The 17,428-nt window shown below is 48.9% G+C and overlaps 1 protein-coding gene across 1 annotated transcript; it reads right to left on the bottom strand.

The window, feature by feature from the left end:
- Window positions 1–1,244: 1,244 nt before the first annotated feature.
- LOC117043944 (sulfotransferase 6B1-like) lies at window positions 1,245–9,364 on the bottom strand. The gene is made up of 7 exons (XM_033144212.1): window positions 9,100–9,364; window positions 7,127–7,272; window positions 5,486–5,575; window positions 5,241–5,364; window positions 4,593–4,687; window positions 2,910–3,066; window positions 1,245–1,460 (listed from the first exon to the last, which is right to left on the bottom strand). Exons 1-7 carry the CDS (start codon window positions 9,299–9,301, stop codon window positions 1,330–1,332), a joined length of 945 nt encoding a protein of 314 aa, XP_033000103.1. The 5' UTR covers window positions 9,302–9,364; the 3' UTR covers window positions 1,245–1,329.
- Window positions 9,365–17,428: the final 8,064 nt, after the last annotated feature.

Below are 17,428 nucleotides of genomic sequence, written 5' to 3'. Positions count from 1 at the left end.
ATGGCAGTCCTTGACACCTGGGCTTCTGATTCTTTCAGAAGTCATCAGTATCAAGAACAGTTTTGCTGGATCAGTTCAAAAGCCATCTTACCTAGCATCAGGTCATAAGAGATATTGGTTTGGTGTGTTCAGAAAACAGGCATTGTGTGTGCGAAGCAGGAGAAAGAGACTCATTAGTAAGTGTGGTAAACAATTAAAAGTATCAGTAAGTCGTAGAGCATCCATAATACCATGTATGTGTCCATTGATTGAAATTATAGCAGCGCAAATAAATGATTTTAGACCACCACTTCAATAGTTTGTAAAATAGTGTTATTTTCCAACAGCATTTTACAAGAAGATAAACAATGAGCCATACACAGTTGATAACCTTCATCCCATATCAGCTAGTTTCTTCTGCTTTTGTCTTAAGAGAGCTATTTATTTCTCTGACTAAGTTTGCTTAAACTATTGCACACAGTAGTATGAACTACTGTGGCCACACCCTTATGTAAAAGCTTTGCTCTAAATGCCTTAACTTGGCGTTCTGAGACCAAATGCCACCCTTCAAAGTTTAGCACCTCAGGCCCTGCAAATGAGTTGAGGAAGGAGTTAACAGCAGTTAAACTTAGCTGATTGCAGCTTCTGGGAGCTTATGACCAGAGCTTGTGACCAGGACTCGTAAACATGGGAATTTGTGAGGGTGTTGAGTGGGGAAAGCCCTTGGTGCTGTCTCACGGTATTCATAGAACCAAGAGACATGGGAGGAGAGGAAGCTGCTGCAGAGACCTGCAACACGTTGCCATGTTTGTCTTCCTCCCGGAGAACATGCAAAAGTACACTTGTGGTAACTGGAAACTGGAAGAGAAGGTATAGCAACCTGAGGCCCACCTAGCCCCACTTTGAGCTACAGAGCAAGAATTTTTCAACAGAGTTGAGTGGACCATGCTGGACAAGAAACACAGGTGGGGTGACCCTAGAGAGGAAGAAGATTGCCCACTGCAAGTGATGAACCCCTGGAGGAACATGACACACAGAAGTAGGGCTGTCAGGAGCCATGCTGTGTCACTGGAGCTGCAAAATGGATTCCACATGTTCACCTCACAGTTACAACTGGGAGCTGCTTTGCAAAATTCAGGGAAATGCGAAATCTGAAGGATAACTAATTTTTATACAATAGTCCAGGAGCAGAGATCAAGTCAATTTGAATTAAGATCCACAAAGAACAAATTCCGCAAGCATACATAATTTAAAAAGCATACATAATTTAAAAAGGCCATCCTACAAAGCTAACTGTATTTCAGGAGACCATGGAGGAGGCAGCCAGCCCTTCGAATATAGGTTGCGTCATCAGCTCTTGCAGTAAACCTCATACTTCATCTTTGCTCCTAGTTTGCTTTTGGCTAAACACTCTTTAAACCTTCTGTCCATTTCTTGGTTCTGAGTCTCTGAGAACAGGCTTTTCCAGTCACCGACAGATCCTGCAAACATTTAAGATAAATGAATAGTTTTAACATAAATTCAGAAGGTATTTTATTAAACTGGGGTCTCTTCAGTGGGGTGGATTTGCAGTGTCACGGCCACTTGCTGTAAAGGGAAAGGGAAGGCCAAGATAGCTGTGAAGTCAATACTGGGTGATGGCAGCAATAGGTGTTCTGCTGATGCTCCTGTGCAGCCCCACCCTTGCAACTTGTTTAGCGTTCGCTTCTCTTGCAAAGCAGCAGTGGCTCCACTGCTGTGATGCTGCTGTTTCACTTCTGTTCCACTGTGGCTGCTGCTCCTATTCACCCCACTGGAATTTGTTGGCTGAAGGAGGCAACTGACCTTGACAGAAAGGAACCATAATCGTTTGCTCCTCAGCCGAACATCACACAGCTGCTGTTAGGATTTACTATGAAACATGCTGTTTATTAAGCACTCACCATGCATACGTCTCTCACACAGGAGCTGCTAATTCCAACTAAGTAAAAAATCACTTTAAAAGGGGACAGTGCATTGGTTCTCGCATCACAATAGGGTAGACAGTTATGCAATGTCAAAAGAAGTGGGTTCGCATACATTTGAATAGAAATACATCTCACCAGATTGGCTTGTGTGCTCTTTAAACCAACCTTGGACCGGACAGCCCTCAAACAGAGGACACCTTTAGCTAGAGAACGACTAGGGACAGCTCTTAAAAACAGATCACAATCTTATGTAAAGTAGGACTCATGGACATCCTATTCCACAATTTCCAAACCATCTCTTGTGGGATGTATTTCCAAGTGATATTTGAAAAATCACCATTTGTTTCTCTTTTAAAATGTATTTTCCAATTTATCTACTTCTGACACCAAAGTAGGAGACACAAAGGACAGGACTGCCTAATGGTGTGAGGGGGACCTTAGTATAGTTCCTTCTGATGGATCCCTCCCATGCCAAGTCACTCATATAACATGGGTGCCCTCTTAGCTCCTGGAAACGGGGGGCAGAATCAAATCATTGTGGGGAATTTAAGTGGTGGCTCCCAGTTGCTCTGTGCTGCCCAATACCAGAAAAAAAATATGTGGACAGGAGAGTCCAGAGCCGGCATTAGAAGGGGGTCCCAATGGGGCATGAGCAAGTTCCCAAAGATGCTGCATGCTGATACCAGAGACATGATGATGGGAGCCTTTTCTCCATCATAATCCTCAACAACTTCTGAGCTGATTTTTTAGAATCAAACACAGAATCCTATTCCCATACCCTGTGTTCTTGAATGAAGAACTTGGATGCCTTGAAATCACAGGTCTGGACTGAAAATTAAACCTTGCAACCCTTTGTGGCATCCCTACCTTTAAGAAGCTTACGTGAAAAATAACTTGATAAGTAACTATACATAGTTGTGATCACTTAGCAGGCAACTATTAGCGAATAACCTTATCAACCCCCACCCCACCATAGATATTTACCTTTGCGGAAAAGAACGTCTCCAAATGCCCCATGAGTTTCAGTAGATTTTTGCTTCATAGCTTTGAAACTGCAATTTTCTACAACACTTTTAATTTCTTCTTTGTTCACGGAAAACCCAAAGAATTTAGCGATTTTTTGCAATCCTAAATTTGGATCCTTTCCCCCCCAAAAACAAGAGATAACATGTCAAAACATTACATCCAGTCCTTTCATTCTAGCTGTATGCAACAGTACGTAGTACTGTCACCTTTTGGGGGAGAAGGAAGCACGAGGGCTCTCAGAAGCATTTGTCCAGCTTAGGACAAGGAGGCACAATGCTCTGACAGAATCCTGGAGGCCTGCTGTCTCCTTTCCAAAGTCAAGCATGGGAGGCTTCTTCAGCCAAGCAGCAGCGTTCTGGTTGGTAGGTGGGTGTGTGGACAAGGGAGCATCAAGCTACTCTGCCCTCAGCGCCCAGACTTGACATCAAGCCACACACCCCACACACACTGGCCCCTCCCCCTGCATGCTGGTGAATACTGCCACTTTTTTCCAAATACTAATAATAATAATAATAATAATAATAATAGTATTTATTATTTGTACCCCGCCCATCTGGCTGGATTTCCCCAGCCACTCTGGGCGGCTTCCAACAAAAATCAAATACATAAAAAGCACTGGTTACATCTATAGTGGGGCAAAAGTAATGTGTCCGTTAAATTAACTCAGTACCATCTACTACTACAGATCTGATGAGCAGGGTATAAATAATAAATTATTATTACTATTATTATTACTACTACCCTTTTGTCAATCTGATTTAAATACCTATTTAGGCATATGGACATTCAAAGCTTTTTTATTATACAATGTTGGCTGGCTTTTCCTCCCTTTCTTTTTGTTATATGCCCATAAAATAATTTAAAAATATAAAAGTACTAACTCTACACTGAAGGTGGAGACCAACCCAAAGAATTTAGCTCTCTCTTTTTTGCAATCCTGAATGTAGATCTCCCCCCCCCCCAAAAAAAAAAGAAAACCCAAGAGAGAGCATATTGCATATGTCAAAAACATTACATCTATAGTGGAGCAAAAGTAATGTGTCTGTTAAATTAACCCAACATCATCTAATACTCAGTAGTCCAAAGATTTCACTACCCTTTTGTCATTTAAATACCTATTTAGGCATATGGACGTATGAAGCTATATGTTTAAATTAGGACTGATGGGTTATTTTTTCAGCCTGCTGTTTTTCCCCTTTCTTTTTGTTATATTTTTAAATAACATTACTTAAAAATATAAAAATAAAAATGATGATTTAAGGTGGAGACCAATGTCATATAAAAAGTGGGTTCTTCAGCTGTGGTATCAACCCTGCTGCCTCCTGGCCTTGCAATAGTGACAGGTGTAGAGTGACCTAGGTATCCCTTGAGATTTATTCTAGCCTAATACATTCTTTTGCTTTCAAAACTCTGGTCAGAAGAAACCATCTCTTTGGCTTAGCTGCCAGCGTAGGCCACAAGCCTACACAACAACTGTGTTATGAGCATTTCAGAAAACGGTGAGACATGGAATGGCATGTCCGTACGCATTCATCGTAGATAGGACATTCACATATAAAGTGTTCTTGTGCATTTATCGCTTTGACAGCAGTTCACAAAGAAACCTAGTTTTGATATCCCTGGGGCTAATGTTATCCTCACCTCCTTAAGTTCTTCGTAACATATGCCCATGACATTTTCATCATCAATGAACTTGTCCCATTCTAAGACAAAGTCAAAGTAGGAGCCCCAACACACTGGATAAAAAGGAGAAGAGAGCTGCATGATATCAACATTTTAATGCTTAACAGGCTCTCTGCTAGCATACTCACATAAACTCGGCTGCATACACACATGGGGGAACACTCATTGGATCTGCTTTCCCATGCATGTGGACACTGATGTTTTAAGAATGCATGTGCTTGCATGTAGGATTTTAAATGTCGAAACCAGCACTTTGAAATTAGCCTAGATAGAAATTGGGAAACAGCACAGCTCATGAAGGTCCACTATCACGAGTCGTGCTGCTAGATTCTGGACAGATGGACAATTCTGGCCCATCTTCATAGGCAACTCCAGCTAAAGCACATCACAGTAGTCAAGTCACGAGGTTGTCATAGCATTCATGACAGTGTTTAGGTTCTAGGTCCCTGGGAAAGGATTCCGTGGGCATATTAACCAAAGGTGATAATACACACTCCCAGCTTCTGCTGCCACATAGATATCAAAATGGGGGGGGGGGCTGATCCAGGACCCCTTCCCATCCTGTGAACTACTCTTGCATGATTTTTTTCAAAATAAAAAGGAAACCTTTTCCATTCATAAAATCTGTGAAATGTGCATCCCATGTTGAATTAGGAAGGACAGAAAGGTTATTGTTAAAATGAAAATAAGACACCACTGTATCCTTTGGATTCCGAATCAGCACCAATATCTGAAACACAAAGATATAAATCACGCTTTAAGAATGTGCTCATAATGCTCTGAAATAACATTTAAGTGAATGTTGCAGTAAAGCAGTCTTAGCTGAAAGACTATAAGATATAGGTACTCACCTTGGCTTTACTTTTGAAAATAGATTTGGGTAGTAAATGAGGAGGGAGATGAGTTACTATGATCCTTCTGGAAGGTAATTTCGTCATCCTCTTAAATAAGATAGGAAATAAACACTGTGGTCAATCCATTCCTTTCTTCACTACAGTCATACCTCGGGTTACGAACGCTGCGGATTGCATGTTTTCGGGTTGCAGACCGCGCTGAACCCAGAAGTACCGGAACGGGTTACTTCTGGGTTTTGGTGCTCGTGCATGCGCAGAAGTGCAAAATGACATCATGCGCAGAAGTGCCGAATCACAGATGCAGTGCTTCAGGCTGCAAACACTGCGGGTTGCAAACATGCCTCCCGCATGGATCACATTTGCAACCCGAGGTGTGACTGTACAGTAAATTGCATGTAACAGAAACATTTCATTCCAGATCTTTCACTAGAAGTATTTTAATTCTATTACCGTATTTTCCGGCGTATAAGATGACTGGGCGTATAAGATATAGAGTTTGAGATACTCTTCCAACGCACACCAAAAAAACATCAGATTTGATTTCAATATGGTAATTTTAACTCAGATACTTATGACATGCAGGTACTGCCTCTGAGAAGCTGCTTCAAGGAGCCGCCTTTTAGCTTCCAGGACAGAAAAGTAGTGGGGGGGGGCACTAGGACCCAGTCAAGTACTGTTCACTGTTGATTGGCAGCCACTTGGGCGAACAAAGCAGGAGGCTGCTAGGACAAGCCAGTGTGTTTACACAGAAAGTGGTAATCTAGGTCCCGCTCACGTGCTCAGAAGTATGCTGCCTGGTTTACTCGAAAGGCAGTAAGGGAGAAAAGGCTGCGATCCCTAAGTGGAGCCCTGAGGCTGCAAAGCAGAGTTGCAAAACTGCGTGTAATTAATCCAGCTAAGCTAACAGGGAGCTTAGCAGCCAAGCTTCATTCAAAAGGACAGGGCATACAAATCACAGAGGCTGCTGAGGGGAAGAGGGCTTGTGCGTCTTCGCGAGCCTCTTCTTCTGCCTGCTCTCTGGTAAGCCCAGCGCCATCTTCAGCTGCCCAATGTCCACCCGCTTCCCTCACTCTCCTCCCGGCTGGACTCTCTTTCAGCTCCTCTAGGGGAAACACAATAGCACCGCTTTTAGCTTCCAGGACAGTCCTGGAAGCTAAAAGTGATGCTAGCAAAGCCCGGCAAAGCACCCCGGCTTCCTCTGCCAGTGCCTATAAGACGATCCCCGACTTATGAGAAGATTTTCCTGGGTTAAAAAGTCGTCTTATACGCCAGAAAATACAGTATTTAATTCCTCGCCTGCTCGGTTCCTAAGTCTTGACAACATACAAAGGGCTCTTCACAAATTATCGCTTTCAGGCATAGCTACCATTTCTCTGGAGAAAATTGAATATGTGTCATGTGATAAATACAACTCTTTTATTGTGCGCACAGTTACCCACATGTTTTTTTTATATTTCCTGTAAGCTGCCCAGAGTATATGAGGAAACCTAGCCTGATGGGTGCAGAATAATAATAATAATAATAATAATAATAATAATAATAATAATAATAGGTGTTTTTTAAAAACAACAACTGTGTTTAAAATGCTTTTCAGAGATGAAATAAAGTCAGTGATGTGCTGATTGCTGATGAACTTACCTTGAATGCGTCTAGATTCCCAAACTCAAGGCGTGAAGGCACTGATAATTCCTCTTCAATAGCCTTTCTTCTTTCCTTTTCCTCTTCTGTGTATTTCCCAGCCCTGGTTTCCAAGCTACTGAGCATGGCTTCAAGCCAATTTGTACCTGAAGGAGATGAAATATGTCTTATGTATGTACTTGAGACTGGCACAAATGACCACTCTGGCTTCATGCTGCTTTTAAATAATTTGCTCATGGAAATCCCTGATGCTCAAGGACACTGTCCACATATGTCCCTTGGTATCCTTTACTGGTGACTTCTCACCAATGATAGCATGGGCAGTTATGCACCAGAAAACCTCAGGGATTGTAGTTATACAGGTAATAACTGTGTGTACTGACTGTGTGTACTGACTGACAGATGGGGACTACAGCACTGTGACTTATGGATGGGTGAATTGGTCGGTTTTGGTTTCTCTCATAGCTTGAGATCTTTCTGGACTTTTGGAGTTCTGGATTAATTGGACTTGTTGAGATGCCGGAATGTTGAAGGAATTGGTTTTCTTTCTGAAGGAACCAATGCATTAGGAATTCACCAATGTTCCATTTTTTTTTCTTTCTGAATATTGCACATATGTGCTTCAGTTCATTTGTCACCCCCCTTCACATTACATGATAATTGATACTGATAAATTGATATATGAATAAATTGACATTGAGGACACCTCAAAAAAGCAAACTTGATGTAATTGCACATAAAATTCTATCAAGACTCTTTTTGAATGGACATGTGGGGACAGTAACAGCCCCACAGAAAATAAATTGTGCTGCAGTTGCATGTACAAGCACAACAACTTTGCTTTTGTTGAAGAGTTTTATCAAACTACATGTGCACATTGGTGTCACCAGGGTGTGGCAGAGGGGAGAAGCAAATGATCTAAAGATGTGGAAAACAGAGTCATGCTGTGCATGTGTCAGTTCTGAATTTTGAAAATTCTATTATAAATGAACTTATAGTTTTGACCTTATTTTGACTAGATCAATAATGGAATTATCAATTATCAGACATGAATGTGTAGTCTGAAGGTGAAGTCAAATCAGACAGTTCTCCATTTTTTGAGTATATAAACAGGTAGAGTCATCCCGTGACTCCTTCTTCATCATGGTTGGGCTATATAGAATTATCATAAAATCTTGGCGATATGTAACTGCACCTTTGTGGTTTGTTTTTTATACTGAATTAATAATAATATTTATTTATTTATTTATTTATTTATTTATTTATACCCAGCCACTCTGGGCGGCTTCCAACAAAATATTAAAACACAATAGTCCGTCAAACATTAAAAGCTTCCCTAAACAGGGCTGCCTTCAGATGTCTTCTAAAAGTCTGGTAGTTGTTTTTCTCTTTGACATCTAGTAGGAGGGCGTTCCACAGGGCAGGTGGCACTACCAAGAAGGCCCTCTGCCTGTACAGTGGTACCTCTAGATACGAACGGGATCCGTTCCAGAGCCCCGTTCGCATCCTGAGAAGTCCGCAACCCGCAGCGCCGCTTCTGTGCATGTGCGGGTCGCGATTTGGCGCGTCTGCACATGTGCAGGTCACGGTTTGGTGCGTCTGCGCATGCACATGATGTCACTGTGCGCATCTGCGCATGCGTGACCCGCCGAACCCAGAAGTAATCTGTTCCGTTACTTCCAGGTTCGGCGCGTTCGTAATCCTTGCCATTTGCAAACCCGCAGCGAATGCAACAAGGAGTGTGGTGGAGTCTCCTTCTTTGGAGGTCTTTAAGCGGAGGCTTGACAGCCATCTGTCAGGAATGCTTTGATGATGTTTCCTGCTTGGCAGGGGGTTGGACTGGATGGCCCTTGTGGTCTCTTCCAACTCTATGATTCTATGAGATATGACTGTATGTTCCATGTATGGTTATATTCCTCATATACTGCCTTTCATAAGACATTTTTGTTAGGGTAGAAAATATGGCTACTCACCTGTTTTAGGATATCCTACCAGGATCACATCATCCATTCTGGCATCAAAGGTTTCAAGAGCTTGGAAATTTTCTATCTTGCAAACAACAGCAGGATACAAAATCCCATTATAGGTCAACAGCTTATCTTCTGGAGCTAGGTTGACACCATCAGCCAACATGTTGTCTGTAATTTCAATCCCATGTTTACCTCTCACGGCCATCTTTGTGTCTGATGGGACGGGCACTTCATGAAAACTGATATTTTCTCTATTCTGCCCAAACAGATAAATGTTGATCAGAACAAAGTCAATAGATTACCACAGTTGCAATTTGTATGTGCTGAGGCATGCAGAATGTAAAGTTACTGTTTAACCAAGATTGCTGGAAGATGTCTGGAAAACATCTCTAGCCTTTGCATTCCCATTGCATGTTAACTGCAGTCCTTGACATCTGTGCAGGGCTGGATTTAGGTTTGATGAGGCCCTAACCTACTGAAGGTAATGGGTCCCTTTATATGTCCAGCTGTCCTTTGTCAACAACAAATTGTCACTGTTTTTTTGTGTTGAATATATGCTATATTTTAATTTATGGACCTAATAGGTATCTAAAGCCATTTGCACATAACAAAATAGAAGCCTACACAACACAAAACACTGTTGCTGTATGTAGGCTTTATTTTATTTGTTTTTTTATCTTATATTGTTGAAATATACATCCAGGTTTTTCTCCTTTAATTTTTTGGGGGGCCCCAAGAGAGTGGGGCCCTAAGCTATAGCTTGTTTAGCTTATGCAGTGGTGCCCCGCTAGACGAATGCCTCGCTAGACGAAAAACTCGCTAGACGAACGGCATTCGTCTAGCGGAAGCTACCCCACAAGACGAAAAAGTCTACGGGGCTGCTTTGCAAGCCGAAAAATTTTCGTCTTTTTTTTTCCGTTTAGCGGAGCGCGGCTGTCATTGCCGCTTCGCTAGATGAAAAAACCGCAATATGAAAAAAATTCGTAGAACAAATTATTTTCGTCTTGTGGGGCACCACTGTACATAAATCCGGCACTGCATCTGGGCTGCCAATTCTTTCAGAAGTCATCAGCATTAAGAAGGGTTTTGCTGAATCAGTTCAAATGTCATCTTACCTGGCATCGGGTTCTCACAGTGGTTAATCAGATGCCAATGGGAAGCCTGCAAGCAGAACATGAGTCCACTTGCCCCACTTGCGATTCTCAACAGTTGGTATTCAGAGGCATACTGCCCAGCAGTGGAGCTACTGAAATGTTGCCTGCACTCCCAACACACATTTTAGAATTAGAATTGGTTTTGGAGTTCAGAAAACAGTCCTTATGTGTGTGGAGCATGGGAGAGTGGTTCATGTATAAGTGTGGTAAACAATGAAAAGTTGCAGTTAAGTCATTGAGCAGCCATGATCAGACAGAGACTGTGCTGGCCCCAAGGGTTTGTCCATGAAGCGAGGTCCAAGTCCAGTCCTGGGTCTAGGGGTCCAAAGGAGGTCAGTCCGGTGGGGAGCGAGGCAGGAAGCAGGTCAAGGTCCAAGGCAGGTTCAGGCACAAGGTTGCAGGTTGAGCACACGCTTGCAACTAAGTTGCTCACGCAACTTGGGCTGGGTCTGGCTGGCTTTTATCTGGCCCTATGCTTAGGGCGGTCCCGATCCTCCGGAGACTCGCCTCTCCTCCGGGCCTGGAGGCGAGCACTCCTCCTGCAGACACTTAACTCCCTTCGCCTCTCTGCCCTGAGCCTCTGTAGCTCAGGAGAGGATGGTGGGTTACAGGACCCAGGGGAAGCCTCAGCTTCCTCTGAAGAGGCTGGGAGTGGAGCACCTGCAGGCAATGGGTCCTCCCTCCCATCAGGAGCCAGAGCAGACTCTGCTGATGCCTGCACCTGGGGATCCAGCACAGGTGGGGATCCTTCAGGCTCAAGCCCTGGCCCCGGCTCAGCTGGTTCTGGAGGCGGGGAATCCTGTGCAGGCTGGGATCCCTCAGGTTCAGCATCAGAGTCTGACTCCCAGGCCATCACACCATCCCCCCTCCCAGGCCTCCCCCTCAACCGATGGGCCGGACCAGGCTTGCTGGGGTAAGCTGCATGGAAATCACGGAGGCAGGCAGGTGCGTGGATGTTTTCCGCTGGTTCCCATGAACGATCCTCAGGCCCATACCCCTTCCAGTCGATGAGGTATTGGAGCTTCCCCCTGCGGTATCGTGAGTCGAGAATGCGCTCTACCTCGTACTCAGGCTCCCCCTCAACCAAAACTGGCTGCGGTCGTAGATTGTCTGGGTGGAACTCGTCGGGCGGGGCGACTGGACTAAGTAGGGACTGGTGGAATACTGGGTGAACCTTGAGCAATGGAGGTAACTGGAGGCGAAACGCCACCGGCGACACCTGCGCAGTGATGGTGAATGGGCCGGCAAACCGTGCATCCAGCTTTCGTGAGGGCCGAGAAGGATGCAGGTGACGGGTAGAGAGCCACACCCGATCGCCAACATGGAGTTCTGGCCCCTCCTGACGATGTCGGTCAGCCTGGGCCTTGTATACGTCCTTGGCCTGGCGCAGTTGCTCCATCAATAATTGTTGCTGGGACTGAAGCTCCTGAAGCCAGTCTGTCACTGCGGGGACCGCGGAAGCTGGCAGCACGTCCGGGAACAAACGTGGATGGTAGCCGTAGGAGGCCTGGAACGGGGTCTGCTGGGTGGAGGCGTTCACTGCATTGTTGTAGGCGAACTCCGCCAATGGCAAGTGATCGACCCAGTCATCCTGCTGGAAGCTGCAGTAACACCGGAGGTACTGCTCCAGCACCGCATTTGCCCGTTCCGTCTGGCCATCGGTCTGCGGGTGGTGGGCCGAAGATAGACAGACCTCCGTCCCAAGGGTCTGGTGCAGGGCTCGCCAGAAGTGGGATGTGAACTGGACGCCGCGGTCAGAAACCACACGCTCGGGAAGGCCATGCAGGCGGAAGATGTGCTGCAAGTACAGTTGAGCCGTTTCCTTAGCTGTGGGTATGGACGGGCAGGGGGCACAGTGCACCATCTTAGTGAAATGGTCCGTGAAAACCAGGAGGCAGGTACAGTGATGAGATGGGGGCAAGTCCACCACAAAGTCCAGTGAGACCGTGTGCCAGGGACGCGGTGGGACTGGTAATGGCTGGAGCAGACCGGGAGGTCGCCCGGTAGGACCCTTGGCCCGCCGGCAGACATCGCAACCAGCAACATAGCGTGCCACATCAGCCTTCAGGCGGGGCCACCAGAACTCCCGGCTTACCAGATGGGTGGTCCGGTACCGCCCAAAGTGCCCTGCTGCTGGGGCATCGTGGGACAACTGGAGAACCTCAGCCCGCAATGGTCCTGGTGGGATGTATAGACGACCCTGGTGCAGCAGTAGGCCCTGGTGCAGGGCCAGCCCCGGATATCGAGGGCATGACCTGTCAGACAGTTCCTGGAGCCGTTCCTGAGCCCAAGCGTCGACCCGTTGCTGTTCTCGCACCCGAGCCTGCAGTGGCTTGGCCTCCTGAGTGGCCAGGAATGCGGCCGGTGGTAAGATAGTCGTCGGTACTGCCTGCTGTACAGTGTCCACGACGTCCTCGGGTTTCCGGGACAGGGCATCCGCTTTCCGGTTTTGGGAGCTAGGGATGTAGCGGATCCGGAACTGGAACCGGGAGAAAAACAGCGCCCACCGGATCTGCCTTTGGTTCAACTTGCGGGTGGTCTGGAGGTACTCCAGATTCCGGTGGTCCGTTCTCACTTCCACCGGGTGTCGTGCCCCCTCAAGATGATGGCGCCAGACCTCAAAGGCCACCTTGATGGCCAGTAGTTCCCGCTCCCACACGGTATAGTTACGCTCCGCCGGAAGGAGCTGCCGGGAGTAGTAAGCGCAGGGTAACATCGGCGCATCAGGTCCATGTTGCTGAGACAGGATGGCACCGAGAGCCGTACTGGAGGCATCAGTCTCCACCACGAAGGGACGAGAGGGATCAGGATGCTGTAAAATCGGCGCCCTCTGGAAACAGGCTTTTAACCCCTGAAATGCCACTTCAGCCTCCTCATCCCAGGAGAAGGGCGTCTTGGGGCGAAGCAGTCGGGTTAATGGGGTGGTGCGATGAGCATAATCTGCAATGAAGGTCCGGTAATAGTTGGCGAACCCTAGGAACCGCTGTAAGTCCTTGCGGTTCCGGGGCGCTGCCCACTCTCGAACCGCAGCCACCTTCCCAGGGTCCATCTGCACCCCGTCAGGGGAGAGTCGGTGTCCAAGGAAGTCCACTGACCGCTGGTGGAACTCGCACTTGCTGAGCTTGGCGTACAGGCGGTGCTCCCGCAAGCGCTGCAACACGGACCGAACATGACTCTCGTGACGGGCTGGGTCACGGGAATAAATCAGAATATCATCTAGGTACACCATCACGTATTTGTCTAGCAGTCCTGGAACACGTGGTTGATGTACCGTTGAAACACGGCGGGCGCATTGCATAATCCGAACGGCATAACCAGGTATTCAAACTGCCCATACCGGGTCCCGAATGCCGTCTTCCACTCATCCCCGGCACGGATACGAATCAAGTTGTAGGCCCCTCGGAGGTCCAGTTTGGTGAACATCTGCGCCCCCTGCACCCGCTCCAGCAATTCTGCAATAAGGGGCAAGGGGTACCGGTCTGGGATGGTGATATTATTCAGGGCCTGGTAGTCATGGCAGAGGCGAAGCTCCCCACACTTCTTCTTAACGAAGAGTACAGGAGCGGCAGTGGGTGAGGTAGAGGGCCTAATGAACCCGCGTTCCAGGTTCTTGCGAAGGAAGTCCTGCAAGGCTTCACGCTCTGGCTCCGAAAGAGAATATAGGCGGCTCACAGGCAGGGGCACCCCAGGCTGTAGGTCTATGCCGCAGTCGAAGGACCGATGAGGCGGCAGCTGGTCTGCTCCCTGTTCCTCGAACACGTCTAAATAGTCCTGGTACACGGCAGGGAGTGTTGACACAGCCTGCCCCATGGGGGCAGCAGCTACTAACTCGGACTGAGCATGGGAACCCGGGTCTGGGAAGCGTACAGTCCGATTGACCCAGTCGATCTGAACATTGTGCAACTCCAGCCAGTCCATCCCAAGCACCAGGGGAAACCGGGGCATGGTGGCAATGTCCAGGGTTCGCACCTCCCGGTGCTGCTGGTAGCACAGGACCAAGGGCTGGGTCTCCCGAGTAACAGCGCCCGAGCGTAGGAGCCGTCCGTCAATTGCTTCCACCTGTACTGGTTCCGGCTTGTTCTGAAGCGGCACCTGATGCTGAGTGGCGAAGGCAGAGTCCATATAGGAGCGGGTTGCCCCCGAATCCACCAGAGCGTGGGTGAGAATCCAGGGCCCACCGGGGGGGTATAGACGCACCGGTATCATGAGGTGTTGCAATTCCACTGGTGAGGGCCCATCATGCAATGCTTGGGACCCCAGGTAGCCTGGGCCATCGGCTACTGGGGTTGGCTGTTTTCCCTGCGGCTGGCGTTTCTCAGGGCAGGTTCGGGCGTAGTGTCCACTCCCACCGCAGTAGAGACACAGGTTCCCCTCTCGACGCCGAGTCTTTTCCGAGGGGGAGAGGTGAGGCCGCGCTGCCCCGAGCTGCATCGGCTCCTCCAATGACTCAGCTCTGGCCACGGAACTGCAGGGAAGCACCGGCGCCGGGAGCCCGGAGTGCCGGCGGCCCCGGGCCTGGCGACGGTCCTCCAACCGATCGTCTATCTGCAGACTCCGTTGGATGAGGGCATCCAGTGTGGCAGGGCGATCCAATGTGGCCAGCTGATCCAGTATCTCGTCTGAAAGTCCCTCGAGATACTGGTCCCGCAGTGCAGTCGTTCCAGGTCAAGTCCTGCGCCAGCAGCCGAAATTCCGTGGCGTAGGTGGCCACTGTGGACTTGCCCTGTTTCAACCGCCAAATTGCCCGATTGGCTTGACTCCCCTTCTGAGGGTTGGCGAACGTGGTTTCCAGAAGATTGCAAAACCCCGTATAGTCTGTCAGCAAGGGGGAGTCTTGCCGGAGCAGCGGCAACGCCCACTTGGCCGCCTGGTCCTTCAGCAAGCTGATCAGGAAGTGCACCTTGGTGCGGTCGTCGGGGAAATCCCGAGCTCGCCCCTGAATATACAGCTTGGCCTGGGCGAGAAACATGGGAAAGCTGGCTGGGGACCCATCAAATTTCTCTGGCAGGGCCACTGGGTACTTGCCAGGAGCTGGGGCGGCGGCCCCAGGAGCCGGTAAGGCATCCAAACGCTGCTGAAGCGCCGTAACCGCATTGCTTAGCTGCTGCACGATGTGGGTCAAGGCCTGGTTCTCCTGGGCCAATGCCACCAGCGCAGCCGCCTGGTCGGCCATGGCTACTAGTTCCTCCCGAACGCACCCCAGCGAAGGGGGAGTGCGGGTGTGGCGTGAGCAAACTGTGCTGGCCCCAAGGGTTTGTCCATGAAGTGAGGTCCAAGTCCAGTCCTGGGTCTAGGGGTCCAAAGGAGGTCAGTCTGGCGGGGAGCGAGGCAGGAAGCAGGTCAAGGTCCAAGGCAGGTTCAGGCACAAGGTTGCAGGTTGAGCACACGCTTGCAACTAAGTTGCTCACGCAACTTGGGCTGGGTCTGGCTGGCTTTTATCTGGCCCTATGCTTAGGGCGGTCCCGATCCTCCGGAGACTCGCCTCTCCTCCGGGCCTGGAGGCGAGCACTCCTCCTGCAGACACTTAACTCCCTTCGCCTCTCTGCCCTGAGCCTCTGTAGCTCAGGAGAGGATGGTGGGTTACAGGACCCAGGGGAAGCCTCAGCTTCCTCTGAAGAGGCTGGGAGTGGAGCACCTGCAGGCAATGGGTCCTCCCTCCCATCAGGAGCCAGAGCAGACTCTGCTGATGCCTGCACCTGGGGATCCAGCACAGGTGGGGATCCTTCAGGCTCAAGCCCTGGCCCCGGCTCAGCTGGTTCTGGAGGCGGGGAATCCTGTGCAGGCTGGGATCCCTCAGGTTCAGCATCAGAGTCTGACTCCCAGGCCATCACAGAGACCAAATCTGCCTCCTTAATAATAATAATAATAATAATAATAATAATAATAATAATAATATTTCTACCCCGCCCATCTGGCTCGGTTTCCCCAGCCACTCTGGGCGGCTTCCAAAAGAAGGTTAAAAAATACATTAAACCAATGACAGGAAGCCTAGTTTTGTGACAGAATCTGCCTTGTTTGCCCTATGGGATAACCTTTGCTGGCAAAGCAGGTAGGGGTGTGTGTGTGTGTGTGTGTGTGTGTGTGAGAGAGAGAGAGAGAGAGAGAGAGAGAGAGAGAGAGACTGATTCCTTTGGACCCCTCAGGGGTTTTCTAAGCCATTGATTATACCACTCTGCAGAGGCTCACCAAGCTGGTTGTGAGAGGCAACACTTGACAGTCGTTCCACTCCTACTAGGTGGGCGAGTAAGATGGGATTGTTGCTCAAACCCCTTTGCAATTGTGCAATTGGGGCCCTGCAGATTTCTGTTCTTTCTCTTGAGCTATTTAATGTTGACATTTCTGTTGGGAAACCTTTGTAGCTTGAGGGTCATATTCCTGCAACGTTCCAGGAGCCACATGCCAGTGCTGGGCAGGGTGAGAGGCCAAAGTAGACAGAGCAATGAATGAATTTTTTTACCTTTCTACAGTAGGTACACCCACACGTAGCCCACTTTAGCATTTATCCAGGCAAGCCAGAGTCATTATCAGAGTCCAGCCAGATAGAAACCCTCACAAATGGTGTGAAATAAGTCCTGTGAGGTGTGTGGCTTGTGGCGTGTGTAGCTGGGGAGGGATATGGCCTGGAGAGAGTCCCAAGGGCCAGATAAAGAGGCCTCGGCAGTGGCGGAGGAAGGTGGGGGCGATGGGTGCGCTCCGCCCCCATTGGCACGATCCCAGTGGGGTTCCATCGCAGCTGTCCCCCCACCTGCGCTGGGCACCCCGCCCCCGCAGGCTGGGCACCCCGCCCCAGAAAGCGTGCCACGCCCCTGCAGGCACCACACTCCACCCCCAGAATGCGCGTCATGCCCCTTTGGACGGTGCACCACGCCCCCGGGACACATGCCAGCCCCGCCCCCACCCCGCCTGCTCCTGCCCCCGGTGCCGGAGAATGAAGCTCTGCCACTGGGCCTCGGGGCCTTATTTGGCCTATGGACCTGAGGTTCCCCACCCCTGATCTACAGGGAACTCCCAGGAGAGGTCATCTAGAGATGTGGATGGAGATATCACCAGTGTATGGGTGACACTCAGCTTTCCCTCTCTTTTCCGTCAGATGCAGGGGAGGCTGTGGATGTCCTGAATCAGTGCTTGGGCATGGCAATGGGCTTGATGAAGGTGAATAGACTCAATCCAGGCAAGAT

Source organism: Lacerta agilis, chromosome 3, assembly GCF_009819535.1.
Source record: "Lacerta agilis isolate rLacAgi1 chromosome 3, rLacAgi1.pri, whole genome shotgun sequence".
Classification (NCBI taxonomy): Eukaryota; Metazoa; Chordata; class Lepidosauria; order Squamata; family Lacertidae; genus Lacerta; species Lacerta agilis.
The sequence above is the reverse complement of the archived record's forward strand: the minus strand, read 5'-3'. Positions and strand labels throughout refer to the sequence as shown.